The following is a 16,924-nucleotide window of genomic DNA, read 5'->3' as shown; positions in this document are numbered from 1 at the left end:
GTAAGGTAAAGGCTTATGAAACATACCTAGTTTCCAAAATGGAAATGTAGGGCATATTCTAAGAGATACTGATGCTCAATGGGTAGAATTCTTCACTGCTCATCAGATTTTTCTTAAACAGGATATAAGACAACTGGGGACACCTGGGAATATTTTGAAGTACCCACCAGGAAGCAAAAAGGAAAAAATTGTTTTCTGTTTTTCGATTGTTTGTTCATCCTTTATATTAGATGATGGGGGCCTGTTTTAACCAAATTTCAGGCTGTTCAATAAAGACTTAACCTAAACTTAAAATTGTAATAACTGTCCTCAGCTATCTACTCTCATTCAGGAGTTACCTCCAGAGTATACAAACATGGACATGTTTAATTATTTTAAGTGTCTTATTCTCCTCTGTTGCTCTAACCACAAAAATTATTTTAAATTACTTTATGAAATAAGTCACAACAATGAAATATTTAAAAGGAGAAATAAAGCAAATCCATGGTCCTCATACTAAACACTGTTTAAAGTGCATTGGATTACTAGCGACTACAGACATGTGCTGCATAACATTTTGGTTAATGACAAAGCACTTTTACAACACTGGTCCCATAAGTTATAATACCGTATTTTTACTGCACGTTTTCTACGTTTAGATATGTTTAGACATACAGATATTTACCATTGTGTTATAATTACCTACAGTATTCAGTGCAGTCACATGCTGTACGGGTTTGTAGCTTAGGAGCTATAAGCCATACCATATAGCCTAGGTGTGTAGCAGACTACACCATGTAGGTTTGTGTAAGTATACTACTCTATGATGTTCACACAATGAAACTGCTTAATGATGCATTTCTCCAAATATAGCCTGTCATTAAGGGTCCATGATGGTTATAAACATTAAATGTATATATATTTAAATAAATGTAGATATGCAATTGTGTTTCTACTTGGAAAAGGAAGAAGTGTGTAGGGGGCTTTAAAAATTTTTTACAATACACAAATATGGTCTCCGCCCTCTACCCCACACAAGTCCCCAAACTAATGTAGTAAGTGAGGGGTGAGGCACAGTCATGTTTAATTTTGAAAGAGTTCTATCCTTTCCGATCACTGAGCTAGTTCTTCAAAAAGTTTGCTATAAAAACAAAATGAAGGCCCACTTAGACATAGGTGGATTCAGAAGTACTCTCAGATTCAAGTAGCAATTACTAAGCTTGATGACAGTCACTTCCCTCCCATGTTAAAAGCATTATGTACACCCACTGATTACCCACACACAAACTTCAAGATTTTTCACAGCATCCCAGAGTTCTGTGCTTCCCACACATTATTCCACTGGAGGATATAAGACTGAAGCTCAACAAAGTTGGGCATGCAGAATTCTCTTCTGCCCAAACAGATCTGAAAGAACCCCTAAATCTCTAAGACATCTTGTTGCAACTCCTAATCCCCTAAGTAGAGAGTTAAAGGTGTTCATCCTATTTAAGAACAATGGCACAAATACACAACTAATCAATTTATTCAGCAAATAATGAGAACCTACTATGTACTGTTTTAGGTACTGAGGAAATAACATTGAACAAAACAGATGATAATCCCAGCCCTTATGGAACATATTATGTTGAATGCACTGTATTAACCTTATAGCTGTGAAACAGCATGCTTTACCCCATTACTCTATTTTATTTATAGCATGTAAGCAAGTAAGTAATTGTACCTATTTACTTATTTACATGCTTATTTTCTGCCTCTCCCCACTAGAAGGTAAGCTCAATGAATGCAGTGACCTTGCCTATTTTGTTCACTTTTGTAAGTCCAGTACCTATAGTGGTGCATGGGGCAGAGTGGCCATTCAATAAATATTTGCTAAATAAATGAACAGTTTGAGTATAAATCCTATAAAGCATATCCAGCTACTTGAGGAGGAGATATAAAGCAGTGACTGTAGAGCCCTCCATTTAACTACAAACAAAACCAAAGCTACTGTTCATCAAGGATCAATTTTGAAATTCCCAGCCAGTTTTTTTTTTGTCATATGCAAGTGACGATAATTAATGGCTTAAAGTAGGGTGCTATAGCAGGAAGGGAGTGAATAAAATGTACTAAGGCTCCTATACACGATCAGATTATAGCTATTATGGATATTAATATATGTATACTATATGTACTCTTAGACGAGATCGGGCGCATTCAGGGTGGTATGGCCGTAGACATTATATATACTTTAAAAATGAAAACAAAAAGCTAATAAAATAATTATGGTCCCAGAATCTCTTTAAAGGCCAGGCCTGGTGGTTCATGCCTGTAATCTCAACACTTTGGGAGGCCAAGGTAGAAGGATCCCCTGAGCCTGGGAGTTTGAGACCAGGCTAGGCAACAGAGTGAGCCCTTGTCTTTACAAAAAAATTTAAAAATAAGCTGGTTATGGTGGCATGTGCCTGTGGTCCTAGCCACTTGGGAGGCTGCGGTGGGAGATTTCCTTGAGCCCAGGAGGTTAAGGTGCAGTGAACTGTGATTGCACCACTGCACTTCAGCCTTAGCAATAGAGATCTGTCTCAAAGGAAAAAAAACATAACCCTTTAAGGATAAGATTCCATGGATATAGGCAGATTAATTGGGAAAGAACCAATAAAATTCTAGATTCTTACTAGAGTATCATAAACCTACAACTATTCCCTCAACAACATGGCACACATGTAATAAATCACTATTGATAATGGAAACCGCAAATATTTTAATTTTTCTGCTACACTATTAGTGAGTTATTGCTGCTTTGTCCTTCACACATTAATTATCTGCTGGTGTAACACTCTGAATCCAGCTACTATGTAACCTTCACTCAATGATGTAAAATCTCATGATTGTTTTTGTGTTTCAGGATGTTTCCCTACCCAGAACACAATTTTTGTATAAGAAAGAAAATGATCTGCTTATTTACTTTAATATGGAGATAGTTTGGTTTACAAAGCAAGTGATAACATACTTCCCCATGATCTTTTACATTTTCACAATAGTTATAGTCCTTTGATTTCTATTTGTATTTCACATTGGTCTTGTCCCCATTGTTATTACTATAAATGCCTTAAAAACAGAGACTAACCCACTTACTCTTTAATTTCCCAGGTCAAGTGAAATGTGGCTGGTACAAAGTAAGCATTTAACAAATATTTTCAAATCTGAATTAAATATATCATTCATTCAAAAAACATTAAAAAGTTATGGCTAGGTGTGGTGGCTCAGGGCTGTAATCCCAGCACTTTGGGAGGCTGAGGCAGGAGGATCGCTTGAGCCCAGGAGTTTGAGACCAGCCTCGCCAACATGGCAAAACCCTGTCTCTACAAAAAATACAAAAATTAGCCGAGCATGGTGGTGTGCACCTGTAGTCTCAGCGGCTCAGGAAGCTGAGGTGGGAGGATCCTCCTCCGGGAGGTGGAGGCTGCAGTGAGCCAAGACTATACCACTGCACTCCAGCCTGGGTGACAAGAGTGAGAACCTGTGTCTAAGAAAAAAAAAGTTTTATTATGCTATTCATCAAGGTTATCATCATGAAGGTTATGAGCCTGGTATTTAGAAAGATTATACTCCAGTAGGGAAAACTGATATCCATATACTACCATGTGTTAAGGGATATAACAGAAGGAAGCCCATAGTATCAGTCATGTAGCCTTGATGAATTCAGCCTGGACCAGAGATGACATCAAGACCCCTGTGCTGAGTTTTGAGGAGTCAAGAGTTAATCAGGCAGAGTAAAAGAGGCAGTGGATGGTGAGAAAGTTCTAGGATAAGGAAATATATGTCAGAGGAGGTAATATTTTAAGAACTAGGAGATTAACTGGATGTGGGTGAAGGAATTGGGAAAAGAGTAGACAACTCCTAGATTTATAATTTGAGCAATTAAGTGGTAGTAGACGATGGCTATTAACTAAAATAAAAAATTAAGAACGCAAAGGAAAAGCTAGTTTGTGAAGGAAGGGTGGAGATTTTTATATCATGGCCAGCTAAAGGCTATTCATATAAGATAATAAAAGACATGAGAGAGAACACAATGAGGAAAAGACATTTTCAACACTGTTTTAAATCCTCTTAGAGTCTGACGGCACCTGTATTTCTGAAATGGCTCTATTCTAATTACCAACAGAGAAGCTGTATGGTATAATGTAGAGCCCCTGGGTTCTGTATTCAGACAAACCTGGGTTTGCAATACAACTTTATCCCTTACTACGTATGTGACTTTGGAATTCACCTTGGAAGCCTGTTTTAGCCTAACATTTTCTCACCTTTAAAATGCAGCTGATAATCTCTACTTTACTTGTGAGAATTAAATGAGATAGTGTTATTCAAACACTTAGCATAGTGCCTAACACATAGCACATACTTGATAAATGTCAGTGCTCTTCAATTAAGAAACAAATTCACGCTCTGTAATACGCACCCCTTATTTTATAAAGAAAACACTGGCCAGGTGCAGTGGCTCACGCCTGCAATCCTAGCATTCTGGGAGACTGAAGTGGGAGGATCCCTTGAGTCCAGGAGTTTGAGACCGGTCTGGGAAACATAGGGAAACCCCGTCTCTATAAGAAATTAGCCAAGCATGGTGGCACGTGCCTGAAGTTTCCAGTTACTCAGGAGCTGAGGTGGAAGGATCAATTGAGCCCAGGATTTTGAGGCTGCAGTGAGCTGTGACTGTGCCACTGCACTCTAGCCTGGGTGATGGAGCAAAACCCTGTTTCAAAAAAACAAACAAAGCAAAAATCCCTGAAAGAAAATATTTATTTTCATAGTTAACATCCCCATCTTCTGGTCTTTTAAGGTACTGCTGACAAAAGAAGTTTTAAAGTTAAGCTGTATTTTTGCAACTACGTATATATTGCTGTTACACCATGGAACATTCCCTGGGGTGTGGGGGAGGGAATCTCATAAAAGTTAAGCTGGTCTGACCAAGACTATAATTGGGAGATTCCCTACTCCTAACACAGAATGTCTACAATTCACTACAGTGGCATTTATAATGCTATTGTTTAATTTAAAGGCAAAGGAAATGTAATCCTGCTAAAAGTTCCTGTCTGCTTATATAAATGAAACCTTAACTTCTCTACTCTGGAATGCTGACTCCATTCCTTTGGAGCTGGTATTTCCAGGTGGTCCATCCTCATAATTTATGCTTGAACGAACTCTCTTTAAAAACAAAACAAAATTTAAAAAGCAAAGGAAACATTCCAAAGAGAAGCATAAATTTTATGTAGACATGTGAATATTTAAAAATTGTCCTCAAAAAGAGTCTTTCCTAAGAAGTGATGTCAAGTATTTTTTGTAGGATTAATCTGTTATCAACACTAATAAATGTGGCTAATGAAGTTCAAAGAAAGCAACGATGTTGCTAATCTATGCAGTAGGAAACACTCTGTATTGAAATGTTATAAATTAAGTGGTGATAACAGCTTAAGTAAAGAAACTGACCAGTGCTAGCAATTTTGGGTACTAAAATAACGCCAGGGATTTGTCCTTGGGTAAGTTGTGTGGCAAGTTGTGCTCCTCCATCTTGGGCACACTGGTGAGTCATGCCCTGCTTAGATAAGCATTAATCAAGGTTTAATGCATGCTTGATGAACGACCTTATTCTAACTAAATCCAGCAAGCTTTCAGCTCTAGAGTAAAAAAACGCTATACTTAACAATCCCTTACTATTCTAAAATTCTGTGATCACCAAAGTTATTGCGATATTAATAGTGTGATATATAAATATACAAATTCATGTGTGTATGTTTGGCATTTACTAACATAGACATATATTCTTTAATGCCTACTCTGTACAACTGGTGGTGGTTTGGGGATTCAGCTGGAAAATCATACTCAAAAGACCCCAATCGGCAACATCCCTTACTAGGTTCACTCTTCAGAAGGATATCAGACAGGAAACAGAGCATACTGGCAGGACAAAAAATAGGTGTGTCATCAGTGGAGCCCTCTTCTCCAGTGGCAGCTTAGGCAAAAGAGAACATGTGAGTGGATACAGAAGTCATTCTGGCTCAGTGCAGGAGAATGGCTCAGACATTACACATTGGCATCCACATATGCCATACAGGCTTGAACTACAGCTAATTTGAGTCCTGGTAGAATGCTTGTGATCTCCCTGGAACATGAGAGAATGAGTGGCTCATGAGGTCTTCTTCCATCCACCTCCCTGTTTCCCTTATGAGACTATCATAAGGCAGTTTCTTATCACCTCCCAGGTTCTGATGCGGTATAAACTTTCTGCAGGCTCTATGTGCAGACTATAAAAACCACAGCCTAGAAATAGCTCCTTTGCAATAGAGTATCCCACAATTTGTGCTGCAGCCATTGACCTCCCCTTTTTTTTTAAGAGAAGGGGGTTTCACTTTGTTGCTCAGGCTGGTCTCAAAACTTTTGGCTTCAAGCAATCCTCCTTTGAAGGAGAATCCCAAAGTGCTGGGATTACAGGCGTGAAACACTGCACCCAGCTGTATCATTATTTTTGGTGTGCAGGACAATGACCCTGAGAGCTACTAACTTTGGCTACTCTTCCTTTTACTATATAAGTAATAAATTGCATCTAAAAGTGGCTTGTTGTATCTTTAGTCAAATCAGAGACTTGAAACAGTACAGATTCTCTCTTCTACTGGCCTCAAAGAAGCACCATGACATCTATAGCTGCAGGAAATAAATTCTGATAACTTCCTGAGTTGGTCATACCTGGTGATACCCTGATTGCCATCTTGTTAAACCTGAGCAAAAGGCTCACCTAAGAAGTGCCTGAACTCCTGACCCAAGGAAACTGTGAGATGATAAATGTGTGTTGTTTTAAGCTGCTAAGTTTATGGTAATTTGTTACATGGCAATAGAAAACTAATACACCCAGTCTAGTACCTGTAATCATTTATTGGTTCTTTGGTTCCATATCTCAAAATCCATTAGTTAGAATTAGGCTAAGTATGGAAATATTTCTTCACACCAACAGCTACCTGAGTAAAGCACAAGTATCTCACCAATAACTAGATACTTCATTATAGAACCCTTCCCACAATGTGCCATCTATACCCAGGCTTAGGGTAGTGACTATTATCCCTCCTTAGGTCTTGAACCTGGGCCATGCAGTTCACATTCCACAGTTAGTCTTTATAGCTTGGTCAGTTTCCAGAGCCTTCCCTCAAGTGACTCACTGCTCTGTCCATTCCTTCTCCCCTCCAGTCAGGACTCATATCTTTCCAATATCAGACACATTGATTACAGCATATTATCCTCATCTATCACCAAATAATATATACCTCAAAGGTTTTAAACCACAAATTAGCCATAAAACTTAGTTCAATATATGGGTTATGATAAATAAGAGATATGAAAAAATTCTGGAAGTAGATAAAAACATGCAGTACATCAACAAATTAAAGCTATTATATTACCTTTGTTATCATTCTGAAAATAGGAATCAAGCTACAGATTTAAAACCAAAATAGACCTTCAGACTATGCTAAATAAATGGATTTGACATAAGGTAATCAAGTCATAAAAAAACCAACAATCCTGCATTTCCTTAGCTATAATTCTGAGAAAATAAAATGAATTAGGTTTTTATAACCCAGCAGTTATATTTAGTCTTCATCAGCGGTCAACAACTTTTTCTGTAAAGGACCAGACACTCAGCAGATATTTTAGATTTTGTGGGCCATAAAATGTGACACAGCTTTGTCACAACTACTCAACTTTGCCATTGTTGCTTGAAAGTACCTATCGATAATATGAAAACAAATGGGCATGGCTATGTTCCAATAAAACTTTATTTACAAAAACAGGCTGCAGCCAGATTTGGCTCACAGGCTGCAGTTTGCCAATCTCTAGTCTACACAGAAATATGATTATCATTTAAACAAATGAACAAAACTTACTGCTTAATTTTATCATTTCTAGGTCCAAATCTTGGTCCAGATGGTCCCCTTCTGAAAACAAGTACATACCAAGTACATATTAGTAGTGACAGGATTAAAACAAAACAAAAAAAAGATAGAAAGTATACACAAATACAAACAATCAAGCTGAACTCTAAACATGGATCAGTTATTTATCATAAGGGACCACATTTTGCTGATACTGGTGAAACTGAATAACAAGTAATCATGTCTTTACTTCATTGGCACTTATTACTAGCCACAATTAAGCTAATTCTTCTGCATGTTAAAACTTTCAGAGAAATTAGGGTTTATATTATCTTATATAACAAACTTACACAGAATTTGTTCTGATCATTAAACTCTGAAATATCCTAACTACTTAACTGCTAGTGAATATTAATATCTTTATGGTCAACTGTAGAACTAAAAGCGCAATTCATCTTGAATTTAGACTATAATGAAATGAGGAAACTACAAAGTGAACTGCCGATTGACAAAGATGGATATAGAGAAAAATTCATTGAAAACACTAACAATTTTAAGTATGTTTTTGATTATTCATCTTAAACTTATCAACATAGCAAAAGGGAAATGCAAGATATTAAGAAAATTTTAACATTACTCAGATTATTATCTCCATATTGTAGTTGAGTGTATATCACACCTTAACCAATCCATTTTAATATTCTTGAAATGAAAACATTTGGTTATTTAAAGTAATCGTGATTCTTCCGGAGATACAGAATAAATAAGACATAAACTACAAAACTTAAAAGAAACCAGGTTCTTAGATTTCTAGACATGGCAATTTCTAAAGGAAATGAAAAAATACAGCAATTGATTAAAAAATTTTGGAAAAAAAACTGTTTACTGAAACTTATTTAACATAATGTAGAAGTGTGAATATATCATCTTGCCTTAGTTCCTCTAAGCTTTTTCCTTAAAGTCTTTTAAGCTCCAACTAAGCCTCAGAATACTGGAACAGTATTCCATTCCAAAGTGATGTTAAACATTGAATTTCATAGAGAAAACTAATATTCTGAACCAGAGGCCATTCCTAAAAACTAGGCAAGAACTTACAAGAGCTGGTCAACCGAAAAACAAAGAAAAGCAGTCATTAAATGAGGAAACTATAAAGTGAAATAGAATCTGAAAAGTACTGAATTAAAATTATCCCCACTACAGGTTAAAAAAAAAAGCAGGAGCTATGTCTGTTTCATCTATCAAGTAACATGAGACTTCAAAATACTTATAGAAAAACACAAAATGAAAAGCTGGTTCTTTGAAAATTAAAACTTGATAAACTTCTAGCCAGACTGATTAGGAAAAAAAGAAAGAAGGCATAAATTAGTAACAGGAATGGAAGAGTGAACATCACTACAGACAAATGTACCATGGTTATATAAGATTTATTAACAGAAGCTAAGTGAAGCATAGATAGGAACTCTCTATACTATCTATGCAACCCTTCTGTGGGTCTAAAATTATTTTTTTAAAATCCCCCAAAGAAAATTCCAGGACTAGATTTGTTCAGTCGTCAATTCTACCAAACATTTAATGAAGAAAAAATAAGAATTCTATACAAACTCTTCTGGAAAACTAAAAAAGACAGAACTTTCCCAACTCATTATCCAGGGCCAGTATGAACCTACCATGAAAACCAGATAAAGACACAACAAGAAAAAGACATAACTATCAACCAACCAATACCTCTAATGAACATAGATGCAAAAATTCTTAACAAACTCTTAACAAATTGATTCTAACAATGTTTTAAAAGAATAATACATGATGACCAAGTAGGGTTCATATTAGAAATGCAACGATGGTTTAAGATTTCAAAATCAACATAATTCAACACATTCACAGACCAAAAAAAATGATCATCTCAATAGATACAAAATAAATGCTTGACAAAATCCAACATCAGCTAATGATAAAAACTCTTCACAAACTAGGAATAGGAGGAAACTTCCTCAACCTGATAAATCTACACACAACAACAGTAACAACATGCAATGAAAATGAAACATAATATGAAAGATGAATGCTTCCCCTAAAGGAGATCAGGAACAAAGCAAGGATATTCCCTCTCACCACCTCTACTCAATATTGTGCTGGAAGTTCTAATCAGAGCAATAAGCTAATAAAAAATAAAAGGCAAACATAGACGAGGAGGAAATAAAACTGTCTTTATTTGCAGAAAGCATAATTGTTCTATGTTGAAAATCCAGTAGGATATATAAAAACACTATTAAAACTAAGTGGGTTTGGCAAGATTGTAGAATACAAGGTTAATTTACAAAATGATATTTATACTAGCAATAAGTATGACATTTTAAAATTTTGAAACACCATCTGAAATGTCATTTTTAGTAGCATCAGAAATTATGAAAATCAATGTGCAAAAATCACAAGCATTCCTATACACCAATAACAGACAAACAGAAAGCCAAATCATGAGTGAACTCCCATTCACAATTGCTTCAAAGAGAATAAAATACCTAGGCATCCAACTTACAAGGGATGTGAAGGACCTCCTCAAGGAGAACTACAAACCACTGCTCAAGGAAATAAAAGAGGACACAAACAAATGGAAGAACATTCCATGCTCATGGATAGGAAGAATCAATATTGTGAAAATGGCCATACTGCCCAAGGTAATTTATAGATTCAGTGCCATCCCCATGAAGCTACCAATGACTTTCTTCACAGAATTGGAAAAAACTACTTTAAAGTTCATATGGAACCAAAAAAGAGCCCGCATTGCCAAGACAATCCTAAGCCAAAAGAACAAAGTTGGAGGCGTCATGCTACCTGACTTCAAACTATACTACAAGGCTACAGTAACCAAAACAGCATGGTACTGGTACCAAAACAGAGATATAGACCAATGGAACAGAACAGTGCCCTCAGAAATAATACCAGACATCTACAACCATCTGATCTTTGACAAACCTGACAAAAACAAGAAATAGGGAAAGGATTCCCTATTTAATAAATGGTGCTGGGAAAACTGGCTAGCCATATGTAGAAAGCTGAAACTGGATCCCTTCCTTACACCTTATACAAAAATTAATTCAAGATGGATTAAAGACTTAAATGTTAAACCTAAAACCATAAAAACCCTAGAAGAAAACCTAGGCAATATCATTCAGGACATAGGCATGGGCAAGGATTTCATGAATAAAACACCAAAAGCAATGTCAACAAAAGCCAAAATTGACAAATGGGATCTCATTAAACTAAAGAGCTTCTGCACAGCAAAAGAAACTACCATCAGAGTGAACAGGCAACCTACAGAATGGGAGAAAATTTTTACCATCTACCCATCTGACAAAGGGCTAGTATCCAGAATCTACAAAGAACGTAAAGAAATTTACAAGAAAGAATCAAACAACCCCATCAAAAAGTGGGCGAAGGATATGAACAGACACTTCTCAAAAGAAGACATTTATGCAGCCAACAGACACATGAAAAAATGCTCATCATCACTGGCCATCAGAGAAATGCAAATCAAAACCACAATAAGATACCATCTCACACCAGTTAGAATGGCGATCATTAAAAAGTCAGGAAACAACAGGTGCTGGAGAGGATGTGGAGAAACAGGAACGCTTTTACACTGTTGATGGGAGTGTAAACTAGTTCAACCATTGTGGAAGTCAGTGTGGTGATTCCTCAGGGATCTAGAACTAGAAATACCATTTGACCCAGCCATCCCATTACTGGGCATATACCCAAAGGATTATATCAAGGGAACCACCCCCGATAATTCAACATAGGACCTTTTCTATTTTCCCTAAGTGTTGGCTGGTCTGAGTAATAAAGGGAAAGACTACAAAAGAGAGAAATTTTAAAACTGTGTGTCTGGGGGAGACATCACGTGTCGGCAGGTTCTGTGATGCCCCCCTACGCCGCAAAACCAGCAAGATTTTATTAGTGATTTTCAAAGGGGAGGGAGTGTACTAATAGGGTGTGGGTTACAGAGATCACATGCTTCACAAGGCAATAAAATATCACAAGGCAAATGGGGGCAGAGCAAGATCACACGACTGGGGCAAAATTAAAATTGCTAATGAAGTTTTGGGCACGCACTCTCATTGATAACATCTTATCAGGAGACAGGGTTTGAGAGCAGACAACTGGTCTAAAATTTACTGGGCAGGAATTTCCTCGTTCTAATAGGCCTGGGAGACCAGGGCTTATTTCATCCCTTATCTGCAACATATAAGACACACATTCCCAGAGCAGCCATTTGAGAAACCTCCCCTAGGAATGCATTCTTTTTCTCAGGACTGTTCCTTGCTGAGAAAAAGAATTCAGCGATATTTCTCCTATTTGCTTTTGTAAGAAGAGAAATATGGCTCTGTTCTGCCCAGCTTTCAGGCAGTCAGACCTAATGGTTATCTCCCTTGTTCCCCGAACATCGCTGTTATCCTGTTCTTTTTTCAAGGTGACCAGATTTCATATTGTTTAAACACACATGCTTTACAAACAATTTGTGCAGTTAATGCAATCATCACAGGGTCCTGAGGCGACATACATCCTCAGCTTACGAAGATGACGGGATTAAGAGATTAAAGTAAAGACAGGCACAGGAAATCACAAGAGTATTGACTGGGGAAGTGATAAATGTCCATGAAATCTTCACAATTTATGTTCAGAGATTGCAATAAAGACAGGTGTAAGAAATTATAAAAGTATTAAATTGGGGAACTAATAAATGTCCATGAAATCTTCACAATTTATGCTCTTCTGCCATGGCTTCAGCCAGTCCCTCCATTCGGGGTCGCTGACTTCACACAACGGATTATAAATCATGCTGCTATAAAGACACATGCACACATATGTTTATTGTGGCACTATTCACAATAGCAAAGACTTGGAACCAACCCAAATGTCCATCAATGATAGACTGGATTAAGAAAATGTGGCACATATACACCATGGAATACTACGCAGCCATAAAAAGGATGAGTTCATGTCCTTTGTAGGGACATGGATGAAGCTGGAAACCATCATTCTGAGCAAACTATCGCAAAGACAGAAAACCAAACACTGCATGTTCTCACTCATAGGTGGGAACTGAACAATGAGAACACTTGGACACAGGGTGGGGAACATCACACACCAGGTCCTGTCGTGGGGTGGGGGGAGGGGGGAGGGATAGCATTAGGAGATATATCTAATGTAAATGATGAGTTAACTGGTGCAGCACACCAACATGGCACATGCATACATATGTAACAAACCTGCACACTGTGCACATGTACCCTAGAACTTAAAGTATAATAATAAAAAATAAAAAAAGAAAATACTTAAGGATCAATTTGACAAAAAAATACAACATCTGGACACTGAAAACTACAAAACACTGCTGAGAGAAATTAAGTACCCAAATAAATAAAAAGATATACCATGCTCATGGGTCAGTAAACCAAATATTGTTAAGATGTTAATTATCCCCAAATTCATCTATAGGTTCAATACAATCTCAACCAAAATTCTAGCAGCCTTGCTGGAAACTGACAAGATGATTCTAAAATTTATACGAAAATGCTTAGAGCCTCCAATAGCCAAAAGAACTTTCAAAAGGCAGTGCAAAGTTGAAGGATATACACTACATTACCTCACAACTTACTATAAAGTCGTAGTACTCAGGATAGTGATTACTATGGTATTGATGTAAGAAAGACACATAGAGTCCAGAAATAGAGCCACATATATGGTCAATAAATTTTTATTGTGGTAAATATATATAACATATATTTACTATTTTAACCGTTTTTAAGCATACAGTTCTGTGGCATTAAGTAATTCACTTAATGAACTATCATCACCATTCATCTCTAGAACTTTTTCATCTTTCAAAACTGAAACTCTGTCCCCTAACTTGTCATTCCCTTTTCCTCAAAAGCCCTGGCAAACACCATTCTATTTTGTGTTTCTATGAAATTGACTACTCTAGGTACCTCATATAAGTGGAATCATGCAATATTTTTCCTTTTATGACTGGCTTCTTTTACTTACCATAAAGTCTTCAAGGTTCATCCATGTTTTAGCATATGTCAGAATTTCCTTCCAAACTTTTTAAGGCTGAATAAATTCCATTTATGTATTCAATATTGAGTTCCTGGGTGTAGAGGCTTGTGCTATTAATTCTAGCTACTCTGGTAGGGGACCTGAGGCAGGAGAATCACTTGAGGTCAGGAGTTCAAGACCAGCCTGGCCAACATAATGAGACCCTGTCTCAGTCAATCAATCAGCAAACAATTAAAAAAAACGAGTTCCTTTTTGAGGGGTAGCTATTGCTCTAGTCTAAGGCTTTTCACCACAAGTAGCATTGTAGGCAATTCACTTTGTGACTCTATAGCAATCTTGTCACCCATAGAAAATTATCTCCCCACAGTATCTGACATTCTGCCAAAAATGATACTATTTTCTGTTACTGGATTTGCTGCTATCTATCCTGTAAGCTCTTTCTTCACTGCTTCTCGGGTTTCCATTATTTTTTTTTTTTTTTTAGATGGAGTCTTTCTCTGTCGCCCAGGCTAGAATGCAGTGGCGCGATCTTGGCTCACTGCAACCTCCGCCTCCCAGGTTCAAGCGTTTCTCCTGCCTTAGCCCCCTGAGTTGCTGGGATTACAGGTGCACACCACCAGGACTGGCTAATTTTTGTATTTTCAGCAGAGACGTTTCACTGTGTTGGCCAGGCTGGTCTCGAACTCCTGACCTCAGGTGATCCACCTGCCTCGGTCTCCCAAAGTGCTGGGATTACAGGCGTGAGCCACTGTGCCTGGCCAGGTTTCCGTTAATTTTTATAAAATGTTTTCACTTGGAAAAAAACCCAGCCTCAACAAAAAAAGTCACATTTTTTTTTTTTTTTGAGACGAAGTATCACTCTGTTGCCCAAGCTGGAGTGCAGTGGTGCAATCTCGGCTCACTGCAACCTCCAACTCCTGGGTTCAAGCGATTCTCCTGCCTCAGTCTCCCAAGTAGCTGGGTCTATAGGCCACCATGCCTGGCTAATTTTTGTATTTTTAGTGGAGACGGGGTTTCACTATGTTGGCCAGGCTGGTCTTGAACTCCTGACCTTGTGATCCGCCCGCCTCGGCCTCCCAAAGAGGTGGGATTACAGGCGTGAGCCACTGCACCCAGCCAAGTCACAGTATTTTAACAAGGTAAGAGGTAAATGTTTCCTCTCAGGCATATAACCTTCTACATCAATCCCCAGAGAAAACTCCCACAACAATGTTGTCCTTCCTGACTTGCCAAATATAAACCTAGACCTGTCTGAGAGCTCTTTCTAATCATAACTACAAAGGATTGATCAGGTCAACTAATTTTTTATGAGATACCAAGGTAATTCAGTGGGGAAAGGATGATCTTTTTATCAAATTACAATGAAACAGTTGGATGGCCATATTCCCCCAGTTTCATCCTTACCTCAAATATATACAAAAATTAACTTAAAAGGGATTGTAGGCCTAAATGTAAAAGTCAAAACTACAAAACTCCTAGAAGAAAGTACAGGTAAAAATCTTAGTGACCTTGAGTTTGGGAAAGATTTCTTATATATGAAAAAAATAGCAAAAGCAATAGGAAAAAAAATTCAATAAACTGATGCCATCAAAATCAAAATTTTAATCTTCAAAAGATATTATTACAAAATGAAAGGGTTAAGTTATAGATTTGTAGTAAATATTTTCAGAACACATATCTGACAGAAAACTTGTATCTTGAATATATAAAAACTCTTGGCCAGGCACAGTGGCTCATCCCTGTAATCCCAGCACTTTGGAAGGCTGAGGTGGGAGGGTCAGTTGAGGCCAGGAGTTTGAGACCAGCCTGGGAAACAAAGTGAGACCTCATCTCTGCGAAATATAAATAAATATAATAATTAGTTGGGTGTGATGGCACACACCCGTAGTCCCAGCTACTTGGGAGGCTGAGGCGAGAAGATCATTTGAGCCCAGTAGTTTGAAGCTGTGGTGAGCCAAGGCTGCGCCAGGACACTCTACCAACCTGGGCAAAAGTAATACCTTGTCTCAAAAAAAAAAAAAAGCCAAAAAAACACAACTCAAAGAGAAAAATTTTAAAATGGGCAAGATTTGAACACATACTTCACCAAAGAAGGTAAGAGGATGAAAAATAAGCACACTACTAGATGTTCGACATCATATGTCATTAAGGAAATGCAAATTAAAACCACAACAAGATACCACTACACATCCACTAGAATGGCTAGAAGGAAAGAGGCTGAAAAAGACTGACCATATGTAATGATGAGGATATGGAGCAACTGGAATTCTCATACAATGCTGGTGACAATATAAAATGGTGCAACCACTTTGGAAAACAATTGTAAACTTACACCAACCATTCTACTCCTAGGTATTTTTATTTCCAAGAGAAATAATAGCATATATCCACACAAAAACCTGCACACAAATGTTTATAACAGCTTTATATGTAAAAGCCAAAAAGTAGAAACAACCCAAAAATCCACACACAAGTGAATGCATAAACGAACTGCAGCATCATACAATGGAATACTACTCAGAAAATTAAAAAACCCAACTATTAACACATGGATGAATCTCAAAAACCATGCTGAATAAAGCCAGGTTTTAAAAAGGGGGCATACTGCATGATTTCATTTATAAAAAATTTTAGAAATACAAACTACAGTGACAGAAAGCAGAGCACTGGTTGCCTAGGGACTGGGAGAGCAATGGATTATCAAGGGTTATGAGGAAACTTGCAGGGCGACAGATGGTTCATTATTTGATTTTGGTGATGATGTCACAGGTACACGGTACAGTAAGCTCTCTCTCACCCATGGTTTTGCTTTCCACAGTTTCAGTTACCCATGGTCAACTGCGGTCTGAAAATATTAAATGGAAAATTCCAGAAATAAACAATTCATAAGTTTTAAATTGTGCACCATTCTGAGTAGCATGATGAAACCTCACATTGCCCCGCTTTGTCCCACCTGAAATGTGAATCACCCCTTTGTCCTGCATATCCAC

The 16,924-nt window shown here is 37.5% G+C and overlaps 1 protein-coding gene across 5 annotated transcripts in view; it reads right to left on the bottom strand.

Annotated features, from left to right (window-relative positions):
- VAMP4 (vesicle associated membrane protein 4) overlaps nucleotides 1-16,924 on the bottom strand; it is a 45,228-nt gene that overhangs the window by 11,086 nt on the left and 17,218 nt on the right. For 4 of the 5 annotated variants that reach the window (XR_612892.4, XR_008625177.2, XM_063603923.1 and 1 more), the window contains exon 4: nucleotides 7,887-7,937. Coding sequence is in view for 3 of the 5 variants with exons in the window: in XM_063603923.1 (XP_063459993.1) it covers nucleotides 7,887-7,937 (51 nt within the window). In the remaining 2 variants the exon portion in view is untranslated. The remainder of the gene's footprint in view (nucleotides 1-7,886; nucleotides 7,938-16,924) is intronic. The other variant, XM_063603939.1, reaches the window with a different exon arrangement.

This window comes from Pan paniscus, chromosome 1, assembly GCF_029289425.2.
Source record: "Pan paniscus chromosome 1, NHGRI_mPanPan1-v2.0_pri, whole genome shotgun sequence".
NCBI lineage: Eukaryota > Metazoa > Chordata > Mammalia > Primates > Hominidae > Pan > Pan paniscus.
This window is presented reverse-complemented; position numbering and strand designations above follow the sequence as displayed.